We start from the raw sequence: 18971 nt of genomic DNA on the forward strand, positions 1-18971 counted from the left end.
ATTTATCACAATCACTTAATGGAGAATTAATTGTGTCGTTAACTACTAACCTAATTACCTTTATAAGAGCAAAGGACCATGTTCCACCCTCCATTGGCCTACTTCATCCTACATATCACACACGCTGGACTGATCCATCTTACTCAGTGTGTGTTGTTTAATGAATGCCTCACTCAGCAATATTCTAGCAACCTGGAATGATCGAGTTTGGACCTGACAATCCAGTGATTGACATCACGAGCAATGTTCCTTTCTGTCCGGGAATCTGGACATGCTATCAATGAAGTTGGAGCTGTTTCTAATACAGCTGCCTTCTATGATAGCAGTGGAGACAAATCTACCCAACTGCAAGCCACGTTTACTTTGGAATATACACCAAGGAATACCTTACTTGACACATATGAGCCAAATAGGCATAGTCCTAAGTATAGTTTATTGTTCACTTTTGAAAATATTCCAGTATTGTCATGAAATATCTACTGATTCAGGTATTCAGAAAATTCTGGAAAGCCAAGCTTCCTGTGTTCTTTGGCTGATGTACACAGGAAGATGGAGATTTTAAAAAAGAAGAAGGGTGCACGCTTTCATTGTACAAAGTGAACTAATGTACAACCTAGTTTAAAAGTTGCTGATTATGACCAGAAAAGGGAATGGTAAGAGCATGTCCACAGGGAACATGAAGACTGAAAGGGGCACCTGTACAGCAACTAACAGATGAACTGTTCTTCAACAGGCAGATAAGACCATTATGAAGAAACACAAAAATGCTTCATAGTGAACTATTTATCAGTTCATGCCATACATAACTCTAGAAAATTTATTTTTGAACTAGAGAAAATGGACTGATCCAGGTGCTTCCAGAAAAGTCTCCTCAACCATGTCAAGATAGGCCAGAATCAGGAACTAAGCAACCAGTTGTATGATAGCACTGTCTGTCCCTGTCATTCATCATCCAATATCAGGCCTATACTGTTTCGTACCACCATATTCATGTAATTGGGCTGTCAGTTTTGAGAAATGTATATTTGATACAACCCTCTCTAATATCTTTAAGATGCAAGCACCACCTGTATAACCACACCAGGGCTACACAAGAGGTTACATGGAGTGATGCATATTCCTACAGACGAAAGATAATATTATGGCCCTTTTCAATCAAAGGATGCAAACAGAATAAAAACAGGATGCTTTATAAAATTGAAGAGTCTCCATTTGCTCAGTACATCAATGATATCAAGTGTCCATGTCTGGAGATGACTTCACAGACTGTTTGCCCTTGATGTACTTGAGGCACATAACAATCCACAAAATTGAACGCAATCAGGTCACCTCCAGTTCCTGACACTGAAAAGGTTTTGATGCTTACAAATTCAGCAATAAACACATAATTACATTTCCTAATATTTTAACAACCAATAAACACAGCTACATTTCTGACATCAAAACTCGACAATAAATGCATACAGCTACATTTCCTTGTACTAAACCCTTCAATAAACATGTACAGCTACATTTCCTGATAGTAAACCCTCCAATAAACATGTACAGCTATATACCCTCAATAAACACATACAGCTACATTTCCTTGCATTAAACCCTCATTCACAGCTACATTTCCTTGCATTAAACCCTTAATAAACTAACAGCTACATTTCCTTGTACTAAACCCTCAATAAACACATACAGCTACATTTCCTTGTATTAAACCCTTAATAAACACACAGCTACATTTCCTTGTACTAAACCCTCAATAAACACATACAGCTACATTTCCTTGCATTAATTTTATTGATTAAACCCTCAATTAACACACACAGCTACATTTCCTTGTATAAAACCCTCAAAAACACATACAGCTAGATTTCCTTGCATTATACCCTTAATAAACACACAGCTACATTTCCTTGTACTAAACCATCAATAAACACACACAGCCACATTTCCTTGTATTAAACCCTCAATAAACACATACAGCTACATTTCCTTGCATTAAACCCTCAATAAACACACACAGCTACATTTCCTTGTATAAAACCCTCAAAAACACATACAGTTATATTTCCTTGCATTAAACCCTTATTCACAGCTACATTTACTTGTATTAAACCCTCAATAAACACATACAGCTACATTTCCTGATAGTAAACCCTCCAATAAACACACACAGCTACATTTCCTTGTACTTATCCCTACAATACAACATACAGCTACATTTCCTTGTACTTATCCTCCAATACAACACATACTTACAGCAATACAACACACAGCTGTATTTCCTTGTATAAAACCCTCCAATACAACACACAGCTACATTTCCTGATAGTAAACTCTCCAATACAACACACAGCTACATTTCCTGATAGTAAACCCTCCAATACAACACACAGCTACATTTCCTGATAGTAAACCCTCCAATAAAACACACAGCTACATTTCCTTGTACTTAACCCTCCAATACAACACACAGCTACATTTCCTGATAGTAAACCCTCCAATACAACACACAGCTACATTTCCTGATAGTAAACTCTCCAATACAACACACAGCTACATTTCCTGATAGTAAACCCTCCAATACAACATACAGCTACATTTCCAATTCAACAAAACAGCTCCTAACTTGGCTACACCATTTTAATGTAAATGTTTCTGCCGCTGTCGATGAAAATTATACATTGTGTGGTTAATTTCTTTAGTTTTCCATGCGACCAGTCAAATAGTTTTGTTTCACATAAGGTGATCCATCTCGCTAATGGCCAGGGGTCCCATGAGAGGATCTTGTTGTACAGAGCTGCACAGAGCAATCAATGTCGTTGGTCATGTCTTACCTTTTCATACGTTCCCTCAATACGTTTCTTTTCATGGAAAATCTCTGGTACTATGTTCTCATATTGATGAAATATCTCCACTCCATTTTGTTTGGGAGGAAACTGGTCTGCAAATAAAGAAATAGATGAATTAGTCATTGAAAATAATCCTGTAACTATGGCAACCTGCCAGATTTAACAAAAATCCAGTAAATCTACTTGATACATGAGTTTTCTTGTACAATTCCGTAGCAGGCAATATTTATTTCTGGTGGTTAAAGAGAATGTGAGTCAATAGAAACTGATTTAAGACTGACATTATTCTTCAACCAGTGGCTACACTATCAGCTGCCTTCATCAATAATACATTCTACAATAGACTGCCGTTTCTTACTGTTGAGCTTTCGGCCACCTGAGCACGTATTTGCTGTTCCGTTTTTTGCCACCTGCGATGGAGTTGCCTAAATTAAGTACTTCAGTCAAGGCGTACTTGTCATAACCAAAGTTAAAGATTTAGGGGGTCCTAGATTCAAATAAGACATGGCCACTCTTAATTTCCATCAACATTCTGGAGTATTTGAAATTAAGGACATTCCTGGCATTCAATGTTTAATAGTCTTTGAATCTAGAGTCAATCAAATGTCTTACTTGACCATTAAGTGTATGATGAGGACTTTTTAACTTTGATGCTTAATTTCAGCTGTCATTCTGTATTATTGATGTTCTTTAGTTTTTTCGGTTATGTAGCTATTATTTCAAGGAGATTCTTTGCTAAATTGTCACAGGTGCCATTCACTGCCAAAATCGATACAATGAAATCTGGTTCTTCAAGTTCTTGGGGCCATCCATTTATTGAGTTATCAGTGGTCATGAAAGGACAATGTAAAAGCATAGTCAGGTTTGTGTTGATAATGTTTCTGCTTCAACCATAATGAGATTTTTTAATCCGAGTTACCACATGTGGACAAATTAATTTTCAAACAAGAAGATTATAATCTTGTAATATTATATATATTACATAACAAATATGTCTCACAAAAAGTTCAAATATTTGCATTATTTTCAACGTCAAAAACAGAGACTTAAAAGTTCCAAATGACAGAAATATCTGTGATATGTGGGAAGTTTGTGAAAGTGAAGAACCTTTTATTGCTTTGCAAGAGCATAACAGAAACCACATTCATTCTTTGCTGAAGATAAATTAGAATAAACATGGACCTTGGACTGATTTGATTTAATGTTTCTTAAATCAAAATAGTTTCTCTTCCATTCATGAAAATATCTATGGGAACACATAGAAAGCAAAACATATATAAATTGAGTTGGATTCAATTTGAAAATATAACTGTCATCAGGTGGGAACTATTTTGAAACACATGAGTGGGGGAAAATAGCGAACATGAAAATGAACTTTGGTGAACCCAAACATCTCAGTGAGACAATGGGAAGCAAATGTTAGAGGTCAGCCAGTTCCCTTCCTTGAAGTCATCAGCTTGCATAATGTATACAACCAACAACAGGCTGGATGTTTAGGCTGGAACTGCAACCATGGTGGGCAGCCTCATAATCACGTTATACCATGTATATGTGCTGATTCAGCAACCTCTAGGCCCTTTGGGATCTAGCTGGTACAGCATTAGCCAATCAATTCAGGGTTTAGTACATACAACACCTTGGTCATTCAGGATCTAGCTGATTAAAGTGATTTGGTAACTTCTAGGAAATTTATGATCTACCATACACTGATTCAGCAAACTCTGGTTCTCTCAGGATCTAGCTGATACAGCAATAGCCAGTCAATTCAAGATCTAGCACATTCATAAAACTTAAGTCCTAAAGGATCCAGCTGATTTGGTAACATCTCGGCTATTTAGGATCTACAAATATCTATGCCAATCACGATTTGGCAATACATGGCAGTCATGATTTAGCTGATTCAGCAAAATTCAGGCCAAACAGGATCTGGCTGAGTGCAACATTTGGGTCATTTAGGATCTACTAGCTGATTCAGCAGAATCAACGGCATTCAGTATCTAACAGATTCAGCAACATCTAGGCCATTCATGATCTAGCTGATTCAGCAGGATCAAGGGCATTCAGTATCTAACAGATTCAGCAACATCTAGGCCATTCATGATCTAGCTGATTCAGCTCAAGGCATTCAGTATCTAACAGATTCAGCAACATCTAGGCCATTCATGATCTAGCTGATTCAGCAGGATCAATGGCATTCAGTATCTAACAGATTCAGCAACATCTAGGCCATTCATGATCTAGCTGATTCAGCAGGATCAATGGCATTCAGTATCTAACAGATTCAGCAACATCTAGGCCATTCATGATCTAGCTGATTCAGCAGGATCAAGGGCATTCAGTATCTAACAGATATAGCAACATCTAGGCCATTCATGATATAGCTGATTCAGCAGGATCAAAGGCATTCAGTATCTAACAGATTCAGCAACATCTAGGCCATTCATGATATAGCTGATTCAGCAGGATCAAAGGCATTCAGTATCTAACAGATTCAGCAACATCTAGGCCATTCATGATCTAGCTGATTCAGCAGGATCAAGGGCATTCAGTATCTAACAGATTCAGCAACATCTAGGCTATTCATGATCTAGCTGATTCAGCAGGATCAATGGCATTCAGTATCTAACAGATTCAGCAACATCTAGGCCATTCTAGCTGATTCAGCAGGATCAATGGTATTAAGTGTCTAACAGATATAGCAACATCTAGGCCATTCATGATATAGCTGATTCAGCAGGATTAAAGGCATTCAGTATCTAACAGATTCAGCAACATCCAGTTCATTTTTGGGATCTAGTTCAATCAGCAATGTCTCCAAGCCATTCATAATCTAGATGATTCAGCACTATCTGTATCCAGAGAAGAGCATCCTGACATTAGCAAGACAAGTTTGTTTACCTTATCATTGTGCTTATACTAATTCATTGCTCATCACTTAATCTTAAGGAAATGCCATATGGAGCAAACATCACATTAAGAAGCAGGAACACATTTTCACATTTCAGCAGACTGGAAACTAATTGCAATATGCTGTCTGTAAGCAGCTGTGTAAACATTTCCTGTAATATATATACACACATGTTGAGTGAAATATTGGTCATTAATCATGTTATTAGACACATCAAACATGGAATGAACTATAGGCATGGCAGGCAATTGTTTTTTTAACTCTGCTGAATCATATTTTTCTGGAATGATGTGATGGGTGTCCACAACCCATTGTATGTCATGTGAGTTTTAGTGAATATATTTCGTTATGTTAACTAACAAACACATTATTTTTGTTTCTTTCACACACCACATTGAAATATTTAATAAATGGATTCTGATTCCATCCCATTGGCTAGAATTATCACAAGTTTCAACAGCCCTGTTGACCCATGGTGACATAAACATTCATCAGGTATGTGTGACGTAATCAACATTCCTTGTACTTGTACACACTGGAACATTTATAGTCATATCTAATAAACAAGTATTCACCATTAAAACATTATGGGTTTTGGGGTGATTTGCAGGTATTATAACATGTTTGATGTTCAGAAATTTTGACATTTAAATTCTAAGAGTAATGAAAACTTTATGAAGAACATATCTACCATTAAAACATTATGTTTTTTGGGTGATTTGTAGGTATTATTGCTTGTTTCATGTCCAGAAATTTTGACAGTTAAACTCGAAAGCTAATGAAAACTTTATGAGAACATTACATACACAACAAGCACAAATTTGAAAACACATGTACATTTTATCAACATTTCAAATTGATAACTGACAGTAATTTTCGGTGGCTTTTACAGTGGCAATTCCAAGTGTGACATGATGCTACTCTAGATACTATTTCATCATAATACAGGGTTGGTATCATGTTCTTCTGTAACAACTGAACAGCGGTGGGGTAGTCTAGTGGTTGAAAGGATATTGTACAGTGAAGTGAGGTTGAATTTTGGGTACAATGAGTGAAGCCCATTTCTGGTGTCCCACACCGCGATATTGCTGGAATATTGCTTTGGGTATAACCAATCCTCAGTCAGTCAGTGTAACAACTGAACACATCTGGTCTGCTAAATATGAAAGGATATAATACAGTGAGTGAGTGAGTGAGTTTTGGTTTTACACTGCTTTCAGCAATATTCCAACAATAGAAATGGGTGGAACACCAGAAATGGGCTTCACACATTGTACATCGAACCCAGATTTTCGGCGTGACGAGCAAACGCTTTTCCACGAGGCTACCCCATCACTCCAATATAATATAGGAGTAACTTAACCAAACTGACATGATAAACATTACTCAAACTTAATGTGTTATCATGAGGTATCCATTTTAACCAGATTAAAATTCCCAGTCAAAAGTCCAGAAATGTCATGGTATCATCAACAACATTTTACAATATGTTTCAACCAATCAAATAACAGCAAACCTCCTGCCTATTCTTTTTAAACAATGTGGTTTATATCAGAATCAAGTCTGGATTGAGTGGGTGAGTAGTCAGGGAGTATAATTTAACGTCAGTTGTCAGTGACGCTTTCAGCAATAATGTAGCATGTACAACTTTTATGAATATCACAGCAGGGGGCAACAGAAATGGGCTTCACACATTGTAGTCATATGGGGAATCGAACCCGGGTCTACATCGCATCGAGAAAATGCAAGGCAACCCAACCATCCTTGCTCAAAGTTGGGACAGAAAATGTTGAAGAGGCCTAGTACAGAACTTGTAGAACATTCTTCATGTCAGAGTCTAGCAGGCAAGCAAGTTCTTGTGCTGCTAGATCAGTTGGATGCCTGAATTCAGAACATGTGACAGAGAATTGCTGACGTTGCAAAACAACAAAAACACTTCTCAAAATACACATTCTAGCTCCATATGTTTGCACTTCTCTATGAATACATATTTGACAAAATCTGCCATCACTTGATTGACATGGTATATGTTCTGTATAAACCTTCAAGACAATGAGTATTGATAAATATCAGCATGTATACACACATGATATATACATGTATACAGAGGAAGCATGTGCACCATATGGGCTGGAAATATCAGTATATTCTACACAACCCTCCTGGACATTTCCCCATACACTTCACCTGATCCAGTTTCACTTCAAAGAAAGGTCAAGGTCGACAAAAGCCTCTACCAATAAAACCCCACCAAGATGATACTAAGGATATTGTCACTTGGAAACTGAACCTTTACCAACTTTGATATACATGTAATTAGGTCATGCTGTGCTATTAATTTGTGAAATGATACTGTTCATGAATGTTATCTTATAATCTACATTGTCATCATCACAATAACAAAGTTTGTTTTGTTGTTTAATTCTGCACTCTATGATCTTCTAGCTATGTGGCATAAGGAAAAGACTTGTATAGTCATTTTCTTAGGGCAATGCTTAATCTCTGATATAAATAATATTGACAGTAACAAACAAACCCATTTAAATTGAAAAGGAGCCCAAGGGAGACCAAAGATTCAGAACCTGAGGAAATCTAGACTTGCTTCATTTAGGGCTTTAGTATTGCAGGGAGGGCTAGGCAGTGGGGAAATAATGCAATTCTGGGTTTGTAAAACAGACTATCATTTTATGTTAAAAATAAAACAATTATGAATACATATATATTTTACGAAATAAGTTTAAAAACTGACACTATATCATGTGAAGACTGTTATCTTACATGCTTGCACTGGAATTCTACAAACGTGATAAGTCTATGTCATAATGCCACACACTGTAACAGATGTATATATAGCAACACAGGTGCTCAACAAAGTCGGATGCCAGGGAGGGCTTAGTTATGGGAAATGTTCCTAATGCTGGTGTCATGGTAACAAATTCACCAGTGAATGTACAATGTAATACTGTTTTAAAAACACTCGTTTTGAAAGGTCAAATAACGATGTAGCCTTGCCTCTTACTATCTAGAATCTAAGTAACTCCTAAATTACTTAACTGCTATAAAATTAGTCAGCTGACAGTGTCTCACAGTTCCTGAACCACATTAATTTTCCCTTCTGCCTAGCCCTCCCTGCAAAGTTAAAGCCTTAAATGAAGCCAGTTCCATTATTGACCTCACTAACATGCAGACACAGGCTGTTATCATGGTTTTCACTGATTGTTATAAGATTATCGTGAATACTGCAAACAAATCAGAAGAGTGTAGACAGCTATATAATTCATTGTATACATGCTTATTTGTTCATATGAACTCGGCTGGTCCCCCAGGCAAAATTTAACAAAACAGAACAGACATAGGAAGTCTGCTCAAATTCAGAAAAAAACTCAGTTATCCAACCTTTCTCATCTGCATTCTGTCTCGCTACATACCCTCAACCTTAGCCTTGCTCCAAGTCTGTATTGAACATAGAAGTCCATATATGTATAGGACTTCAATATTATAGGCAAGTCCAGATAACTGGACAGCAGAACACCAGTTTTTCAACAGACAACTTATTGTTCATATAATCTAGGAATTATGGCTTAAACTTCAGCTATCATTGATGATCTGGGATAGAATTGGTCTTCAGCAACCCATGCTTGTCATAAGAGGTGAATAATGAGATCAGGAGGTCAGACTTGCTGACTTGGTTGACACATGTCATCGTATCCCAATTGTGTACATCAATGCTCATGATGTTGATCACTGGATAGTCTAGTCCAGACTCGAATATTTACAGACTGCTGCCATATAGCTGGAATAATGCTGAGTGCAGTGTTAAACAACAAAACAAAACGAAATGCATTAGCTATCTGATTTTATCCAAAGGTAGTCATTGAAACAAATGACTAGTGACTTGTGCAAGTCTACCTCAACACAATCTATCACAGACTGGACCCGTGAAGATCCGGGGTAGAATAGGTCTTCAGCAACCCATGCTTGCCACAAAAGGCGACTATGCTTGTCGTAAGAGGCGACTAACGGATCGGGTGGTCAGGCTCGCTGACTTGGTTGACACATGTCATCGGTTCCCAATTGCGCAGATCGATGCTCATGCTGTTGATCACTGGATTGTCTGGTCCAGACTCAATTATTTACAGACCGCCGCCATATAGCTGGAATATTGCTGAGAGCAGCATAAAACTAAACTCACTCACTCTGACAGACTGATATGATGTCATCACCTCCTTCACTTTGTACTGAAAACAAAAGCCCTGTACTTGTTACTGATTGGTCCAGGGTACTTACCAAGATAACATGGGTAAGTAATACGCCAGTCTGTGCCAAAACGTCAGATTGTACTAGCCTGAACTTACCTCTGTGTATCATTTTTAGTGCAGTTTAGTGATATCATATGGACTATTATAAGATCAGACTTTTTGCTGTTAGCATCATAGTTTTAGTGACTATTATTAGGACAAGTATCAGCACTGTTATTAGCTGAGCACACTTGAACCAACTAAAGTTTACTTGACTTGAACTTTGGGCTAGAGGCTAAAGTCATGGATTGATACACTGGACAGTCAAGAGTGAACCATCGTTGAATTTTCTAAAATCAGTTGAAATATCAAGCCCTATGATAAGAGTTCATACAGTTCTAATTCCATGGGGGTGGTAATTGACATTATATTGTAAGCTGATTGCCAATGTGATACAAAATCCAAAGACTTCAAAGGCTCCCTGGAGATTGCTAAGAATACATTGTTAATTAGTTGCTGTAATTTTCATTATTTTTATCTCCCAAACATCCCCCGATATGAAGTCCAACAAACATAATCTTCAAGTACGCTCTGCATGTAATCAAATGTTTTGTTCCTGTGAGACTAAAATACCAAGGTGAAGGCCTGTTGCTTCCTGTTGGAAGCAAGCATCAGATTAGGACTCAGCGCTGTTATTCTTTTCACATTTACTGATTACAATGTTGTCTTCAAAAGGAAAGCCCAGAGAACAACATAAGTCCTGGGGAAGATGAGTTATCTTGCCCCAAGATGAGAAATCAGGAATATGTCATGTTTTTCACATAGAAAGATATCCCTGAAAGTTTCTGAGTCAGCTTGAGTCTAATGAGATATTATAATCTTGTTTGTACTGTAGAGGTTAATCATTAACAACATGGATCCAAGCCTGTAATGTATGATGAAAACCAATTAGACATTTTCTGAAAAATTATGTTTGAACTTATTACCATACTTGACATATGAAAAGGGTATATGCAAAAACAATTTGTCCTACAAGACTGCAAAATGGTGACAGCCTACTATGCAGTAATTGCCTACCTACATAGCCCTGGCCTGTAGCTCACCTTAAATTCATTGATAATGAAATGTTTTTATGGACACATTTTTACAGGGAAACAATTAAATAAAATCTATTCTTGTGCATACATGTATCAGGGTCCAATACCACATTTATGAGTGTAAACAAGGATTTTGAGCTATTTGGAAAATTACTGTTACCAGAACACAACCTGATGGGTAGAGTTTCAGATCTGTCTGTCTAATGACCTGATGCAAAGAGCTACAGTCAGTCTCTGTAATGACCTGTTGGGTACAGCTACAGATTGTCTAATGACCTGATGGGTAGAACTACAGATCTGTTTCTTCAATGACCTGTTGGGTAGAGCTACAGTCTCTGTAATGACCTGTTGGGTACAGCTACAGATTGTCTAATGACCTGATGGGTAGATCTACAGATCTGTTTCTGCAATGACCTGTTGGGTAGAGGTACAGATTGTCTGATGATCTGATGGGTCCAGCTACAGGTCTATCTAATGACCTGATGTGTAGAGCTACAGATCTGTTTCTGCAATGATCTGATGGGTCCAGCTACAGGTCTGTCTAATGACCTGATGAGTAGAGCTACAGAACTGCCATTGTAACGACCTGTTTGGGGTGGGGGTGGGGAATAGAAACAGCTGTTGCTGTGCAGATCGAGGGGGCACTGCCGAAAGGAACACTTGTCCAGCCTGTGGCTTTACACAAACACAGTGTATTGAACACAGCTGGTGCACCTCACAAAGTTGGCACAGACATGTTCGGATTACAAACAATCTGTCATGGACTTTAGTGGTCTCCGAAATTTATCTCCTCTTTAATTTAACTCTCCATTCAGTTGTAGGGTATTTAATCAGCATTTTGAGTCCATTTCTTAAAGGATATGCCCATTAATCATGAGCTCTTGTGTTGTCAACATGGTTTGCTCTTGAATGAAAAAGCAATGGGACACATTATTCACAACAGGTTTGACTGTGTATTCGATTCGGTTTTGAAAATGAACAGCTACAGTGGTTAACAATATTGAAATGAATAAATTCAACATTGAACATCAGTTCAAATAGTGTTTTAAGGCTGTTATTCTACTTCACATCTTGTAGTGGTGACAGCAAATACGCCCACACATTTACAACTAGTGAAGACATACATCAGAGGTGTGTTATTGATGCTGTGCTGCTCTAATGCTGATCCTATCTTGATGAAGGTCATGACATATTTATGGAGTGGATGATCTTTTGATGTCAGTGATGTTTCTGAAGTTAATAGATTGTTATCGATGGTGATTTGAAAACATATTTTGATGAAAATCTTGTTTTGATTACTTGGTTTGATGAAATCTTGAGAATATTATGATGAAAATGAATGTTTTATTACAATGTAATTACATTATTTGAAATCAGGGTTGCCTTCATGGGTCCTTCAGATCTAACATCCTTCAGTAATATTTGAATCTTATGAGGGACCCTCTAAATCTTCAGTTTTTTTAACAACATATGGTAATGACAAGGAACCCTAAAAATCAAGTTTAAATTTGAAAATTGATTGAAGATGAAGATGACATAAATAATGAGAAGATTTGATGTACTGACAAAACCTGACCCATTGACAAAAACAATAATAATTAAATAATGCAATAACTGGTCTTAAAAAAATGTTTATATTTTTATCAGACTGTCACAATTGTGACATAAATCAACTGTTCAACATAAAGCTGGAGATATAATTTTCGCACATTCTGAAAACAATTTACTCATAACATCAAATTTCCGTTGCTATCGACATCACATAATACATATATCAGAATACATAACCCACCATACATCATGACTCTGACAGATCATGTATTCAACATGTAATGTAATGCTGGCATATAGATACATGTCCTGCATGGCACACATAATCCAATTCCATATGACCTAATAACATACTTTTTTGCACACTTCCTCCTACTGGAAATTCACGTCATGTTACTGCATACAAAAATGTTTGGTTTTGAGATGTGTTTGAAACATTCTGGCAAATTCAAGTAAGATTTACATGTTTCATTCTTTAGACATCATCAGTTTATAAAGCTCCAGAAACTTTTTTAGAATTTGAAATTAGTGTTGTATGGTTGACTTTCATATGATGGAACAGTAATTTCAGCAGCAATCTTTGACAACTCAATTTATTCATTTTCACAGAAAATTTAAAATAATTAGTCCATCTAAACACCAACAAGATTGAAATGAACATAACTTGCCTCTACAGCACTATCCGTATCACACAAAGAAAAACAACCAAGATTTGTCAAAAGTCCATAGGAGAAAACATCTTAAACATGCTACAACTTCATTAACAAAACACAAAAGCAGAGTCATTTTGGACCACCAAAACATCATGTTTGTCAACATGATTGAAGTGGCGATGTATGGTGGCCATTAGCAAGATCACCTTTCCTAGTAGTAACTGAATCTAACCAAATCGCGAGTCTGCAAATACAGACAGAGAAACACATCCCACCATCCAATCAGCAGTAACCAAGTTACAGTCGCTTGGTTTAAGGTCAGACAACCAATTAACAAAGAATTTGGTGCTACCAATAACTGCTGATCAATTTTCGTTGGCATTTATACAGACGAAGTGCAAATAGACTGGTGTAGCCAATAGCCTAAATTGACAGTCAAGGGGATTTCCAAAAACTGGAGCTAAATTAAGACATTTGGTTGTCATGCAAATACGACCATCATGAGCAAATATTGAACCCAAGATATATCTGGTATTCTCAATTTAGGTCTAGCCATGGAGACACTGTATCTATTTGCACAGGAAAATAGATAATCTCTCTCAGAGGATAAATAACTATTCCCCAATATCAATATTGAACAAGAGCTAAATGGAAATTTATTAATCCATGCTTGGATGCATGACATTTTACTTAAACCTCATCATAGATATGAGATAAATTATACACCCCCAGGAATACATTATCACCACACTGACGAATCATTGATTAATCTTATGTACATAAACATAACTAGAACATGGCACTGTGCTTCAATCTACAAGTACAGATTATTTCTGAACTGTGTTACACACACAAATCTGTTGGGAGGTACATGAAAGAGTTTGTTCAAGCTAAAATTATTGATAATCAGGAGTATTAATGATTATCAACACGAAAATTATGTTATCGATAATATCGTTTGTGTTATCGATAATATCGTACATTTACTTTTGCTATAGAAAAAAGTTTTGATTTTCTCACACAGCATACAAAATTTAGGACTTTATTCATGGTCTGCTCCTTCTGCTTCAGGATCCTTTTTTGTTAATAATCCATGCAAAAACCACTCATGAGTGATGTCAAATATGTTCATATATTTCAGACATTTTTAGCATATTTGCTAAAGTTAAGTTAGCATAAGTTCAGTCTGCGATATTTATCGATAATCAATCAATAATTAGTTAATGATTATCAATCTCAATTATCTTTAGCGATAGCCAGCCCTAAATTTTTTTAATAGAATTTAATGTATTTTGTGGCGATAAACTTCCATTGTATTGGTTTACATTTCAACTCTGGTATCCCAATTGCGTAGAACGATACTCATGATGTTGATCGCTGGATTGTCTGGTCCAGACTTGATTATTTACAGACCACTGCCATATAGCTGGAATATTGCTGAGTGCAGCATTAAACAAAAAGTTTTGATTTTCTCACACAGCATACAAAATTTAGGACTTTATTCATGGTCTGCTCCTTCTGCTTCAGGATCCTTTTTGTTAATAATCCATGCAAAACCACTCATGAGTGATGTCAAATATGTTCATATATTTCAGACATTTTTAGCATATTTGCTAAAGTTAAGTTAGCATAAGTTCAGTCTGCGATATTTATCGATAATCAATCAATAATTAGTTAATGATTATCAATCTCAATTATCTTTAGCGATAGCCAGCCCTAATTTTTTTTTAATAGAATTTAATGTATTTTGTGGCGATAAACTTCCATTGTATTGGTTTACATTTCAACTCTGGTATCCCAATTGCGTAGAACGATACTCATGATGTTGATCGCTGGATTGTCTGGTCCAGACTTGATTATTTACAGACCACTGCCATATAGCTGGAATATTGCTTAGTGCAGCATTAAACAACAAACCCAACCAACCAACCAACCAACCAGATTTCAACTCAGGGTCATTTTATGAAAATGAAAGAAGACTATGAACAAATGGCATTTATACTATCCCCAAAAAGAAACACATAGGCATTTTGTATTTTTTTAAATCTATTAATTACCTATTGTGTTCAAACAATCGTCAAAATATGTAACAAAAGTGTTGACAACATGATTTTACACAGTTGTGCAAGTAAAAATCGACTTGACCTGAAAATGTTGATTTTGATGAGATTTATTATAAGGATTAAAAAGGCATTGCCACAACGCAACATTAATCACCTTCCAGTTGAAATTGAGCAGCAAAGAGCATGCACTGTGTGGCTATTCCAGATCACGTTCGGAAATTCGCATTCGTTTTGAAGGAGTTTCAAGGTCAAATCACTATGCAACGTCTTGACGCTGCAACACCGAACATTGCCATTGAAAGAATGCACGCTGGAGATTATCAATCTTCTGTTGCCAGGCGCGTGAATGTTAATCTGAGCACGATATCACGGCTTACAGATTGTTACAACCAAACAGGAATAACAAATGACAGTCCCCGTACAGGCAGACCTTGAGTCACCACTGCATCCCAGGACGGTACATCCAGGTACAGGCATCCCTCGCCATAACGCGGGTGTTGGGGTCCATGGATGACCCCCCGCGTTATTAGACACCCGCGTTATATTAACGATTACATAACGCGGAACAAAGGCCAAGTAAAATCGTATTTTCCATAGACATAACAAAACTGCTATTTCGTGTATTGTGCCCAGTCAAAACTATATCGTATTGTTGGAGGTGAAAAAAACAAAACTTTGTAAATGAAAATAGATGTATGTACATGAAACTTGCAATCAAACATCACAAGACATGATAATTCAATTGTTGTTCCTGTCATGCTACCTGTTATTCAACTAAGCCGGAAATAGCAATCAGCTGGGAACACATCGATGTTTTGGTCCAATGTACCGGTGATTCAGTTAAAAACGATCCGAAAATATAACATCAAAGAATTTCTATTCCATTATCAGAATAATTTATATGTCAAGCAGTAATTCTAACAGAGATCTTATATATTGCTATCGTATAAGTATAATGCATGTTTTCTACGAACATATTTAACATAATAATGAGCATTGCTAAGCACTTTGGGTTACCTGGCTGGATACATTTTACGTAGGAGACAGTTTGACAAGTCACCGCTGACTTCCCGGGGTACGTGCCACTTTGATTGTAAAAACAAAATGTTGGCAATTAATTGTCAAATATGACTTCAATGAGTCAATAACGCGGGTCTTGGGGTCAATGGATGACAAGGCTGTAATCTGTTCGTGATTCCTGAGAAAAATGTGAAATTGGTGTTTTCGCGGTAGGCGCAAAAGACGGACCCTCACGAATGTGGTAAGCAGGTGTTGTATGGAATGAGGTAATGCCATTTCACTCACGGTTTCTCCGTTGTTATTGTAAACAGTTTTAATGAATGAAAATGGGATTGAATTTAATCAGATAAAATGTGTTTTCTGACATCATACATTCTCGGATGGCGGTGTTTACCCGCGCAATTACGAGGTGTGTTGCATCACAGCAAACGTTGTAAGTACTCGGCTGATGATCGACATGTCTTCATGATAAAGTTATGACGATGTTTCGCTGTTCATTTATTATTGTTGAAAAAACCCTGCATGTTTTAAGCATCTGAAAAACCATGGATATGTACGATAAACACTGTTAATTGCAATCCGCACTGAATTTCACTAGTTTACAACGTGATTAACCAGAGCTCAACAGCGGATTTGTTGATGTGCTATTTTCGATGACGTGAATATGTATGATCACTGGGCAACTGTTTTTATGGGAGCCACGGATTACCCCGCGGTTTAACCGAATCCGCAGTATCGCGAAGAAGCGTTATTGCGAGGGATGACTGTACTACATTTGCGTGATCGTATTGCCACGGGTGAGAGCACAGCAGCCATGGTGCCTGGACTTCGGAGGATATCCGGTCAAACGGTACGGAACAGGTTGAGAGAGATTGGACCAAGAGCCAGGAGACCCGACATCAGGACCGCGCTACGTCGTCGCCATTGCGCTCAACCTCTCCGTTAACTAGATTATCCACTTGGTTGTATAGACATTTACTTCTTCTAAACTGATGTAAAAATTCATGCACTATACTCTATTTGTGGACGAGTTATACATGTTTGAAAGTACAACATTTTCGCAACAGATTTCGGGGTTATGCGTTTCTTTTTTTGGAATAGTATATTTGTTCTTAATTTTACCTAAATTCTGATTTTCTTAGTGTAACACAAAAAATACAATTGATATGTAAATGAGTGAAAGTGAAATGATAAGAGAAAAGAATTAATCATCCTGAGGTTAATTTGTCATTCACCATTAGATACTGAGCAACAAAAAGAAGTTGACATTTGAAAAGAATAGCAACAAAATTGTTAATACATCCAGAGTGGCCAGTTATTCATTATGTTCATTAACCTTGGCATAACATGCTGATCATATATATATTGATTTCCAGTGCATGCATGAGGGGGCAATGTAAGATCATGTCTTATTCGAAAATAAGAAGAATCATTCTCCCAAAATATCTTCATTATTTTCAACTTTTGATAAATTCTGTTTGGCAATCCATATCAAAACAAAGAAATCCTAATCAGCACAGTTTGGATATTGTTGATGATAAAAGAAATGTTACAAATGAAATGTCAATCACAGAATAGTTTTTTATGACACTGATGCCAATGAAAGTCTTTCTTAAAAACAACCCTTGCACTTTAAAGGATGATTAATCAGCTTACATCTCTTACAGACTTCCATAATGAGATGATATAATGGCAGATTAGATGGAAATATGAAGGCAATGAAGACAAATTAGAACTTAAATTATTTGCTTCTGGAGTCAAGGCTTCTGGCAGTGAAGGACAAATACCAGTAGAGTCAGCAATGGGTTGGCCCAGTAGACAGGGTTCAACTTACATACAAATAGTCTGGGTTTGATTCCCCATATTGCAACGTAACATATTTTCATTCTCATTGTGACTTGACTTTGTACACATCACATCCCTCTGTTGCACAAAAGCTTGATCTGCCTTTACAGGCAAATGAATGAACCAAACACTTAAGAGTGAAAACCCATTTAATTATTGTGATTAATGCATTTCATTGCCAATTGTAAACATCCTTATGATTAAAATTAAATTTATAACATGGTGCTCACACGCGAACACCTGTACTAGACGAATCTCAAAATTTCAAAATCCACATTCATAGCAAAGTTGATTGAAATTACCATATTTTAATGAGCGTTGTTACACAACCCTTTCTCTGATCATGCACCTGGTCAGCATGCAACAAATAACCTTAGCACTAAGACACTCCTGACCTCCCATACTCTAAGATAGACTTTAGTTACACTGTAGAGCTAGGACGACTTGTGGTCCTGAGGTTAGCCTGAACTAACAGTTGTACAAACTGCATCAGTTTCCCAACCCACCGGGATTCAATAACCCCACTATTCACCATGAGCAACACATGACTCATTGGGCAATCCTCAAACATCTGGTGCCAACATCCTTCTAAACCTGTCACTGTGTTTTTTTTGTAGCAGTCAAGACAATTGAAGGAATCAGGGCACTGCCACAGCTGGTCTGATGATACTGGCTCTGTACACGTTAATGTGGTCTCAGATTTAGTAGGGTTCAATTTCCAGGTGACTTGAAAGAGTAACTCAGTGGTAATAT

General features: G+C 37.0%; 1 protein-coding gene across 2 annotated transcripts in view; it reads right to left on the bottom strand.

Annotated features, from left to right (window-relative positions):
* The window catches only part of LOC124283592 (disintegrin and metalloproteinase domain-containing protein 9-like), a 111338-nt gene that overhangs the window by 82219 nt on the left and 10148 nt on the right, over positions 1-18971 (bottom strand). For both annotated transcript variants that reach the window (XM_046719579.1, XM_046719578.1), the window contains exon 2: positions 2829-2935. In XM_046719579.1, the coding sequence (XP_046575535.1) occupies positions 2829-2935 (107 nt within the window). The remainder of the gene's footprint in view (positions 1-2828; positions 2936-18971) is intronic.

The sequence above is a fragment of the Haliotis rubra genome, unplaced genomic scaffold, assembly GCF_003918875.1.
Source record: "Haliotis rubra isolate DU_JTF1 unplaced genomic scaffold, ASM391887v1 Scf318, whole genome shotgun sequence".
Classification (NCBI taxonomy): domain Eukaryota; kingdom Metazoa; phylum Mollusca; class Gastropoda; order Lepetellida; family Haliotidae; genus Haliotis; species Haliotis rubra.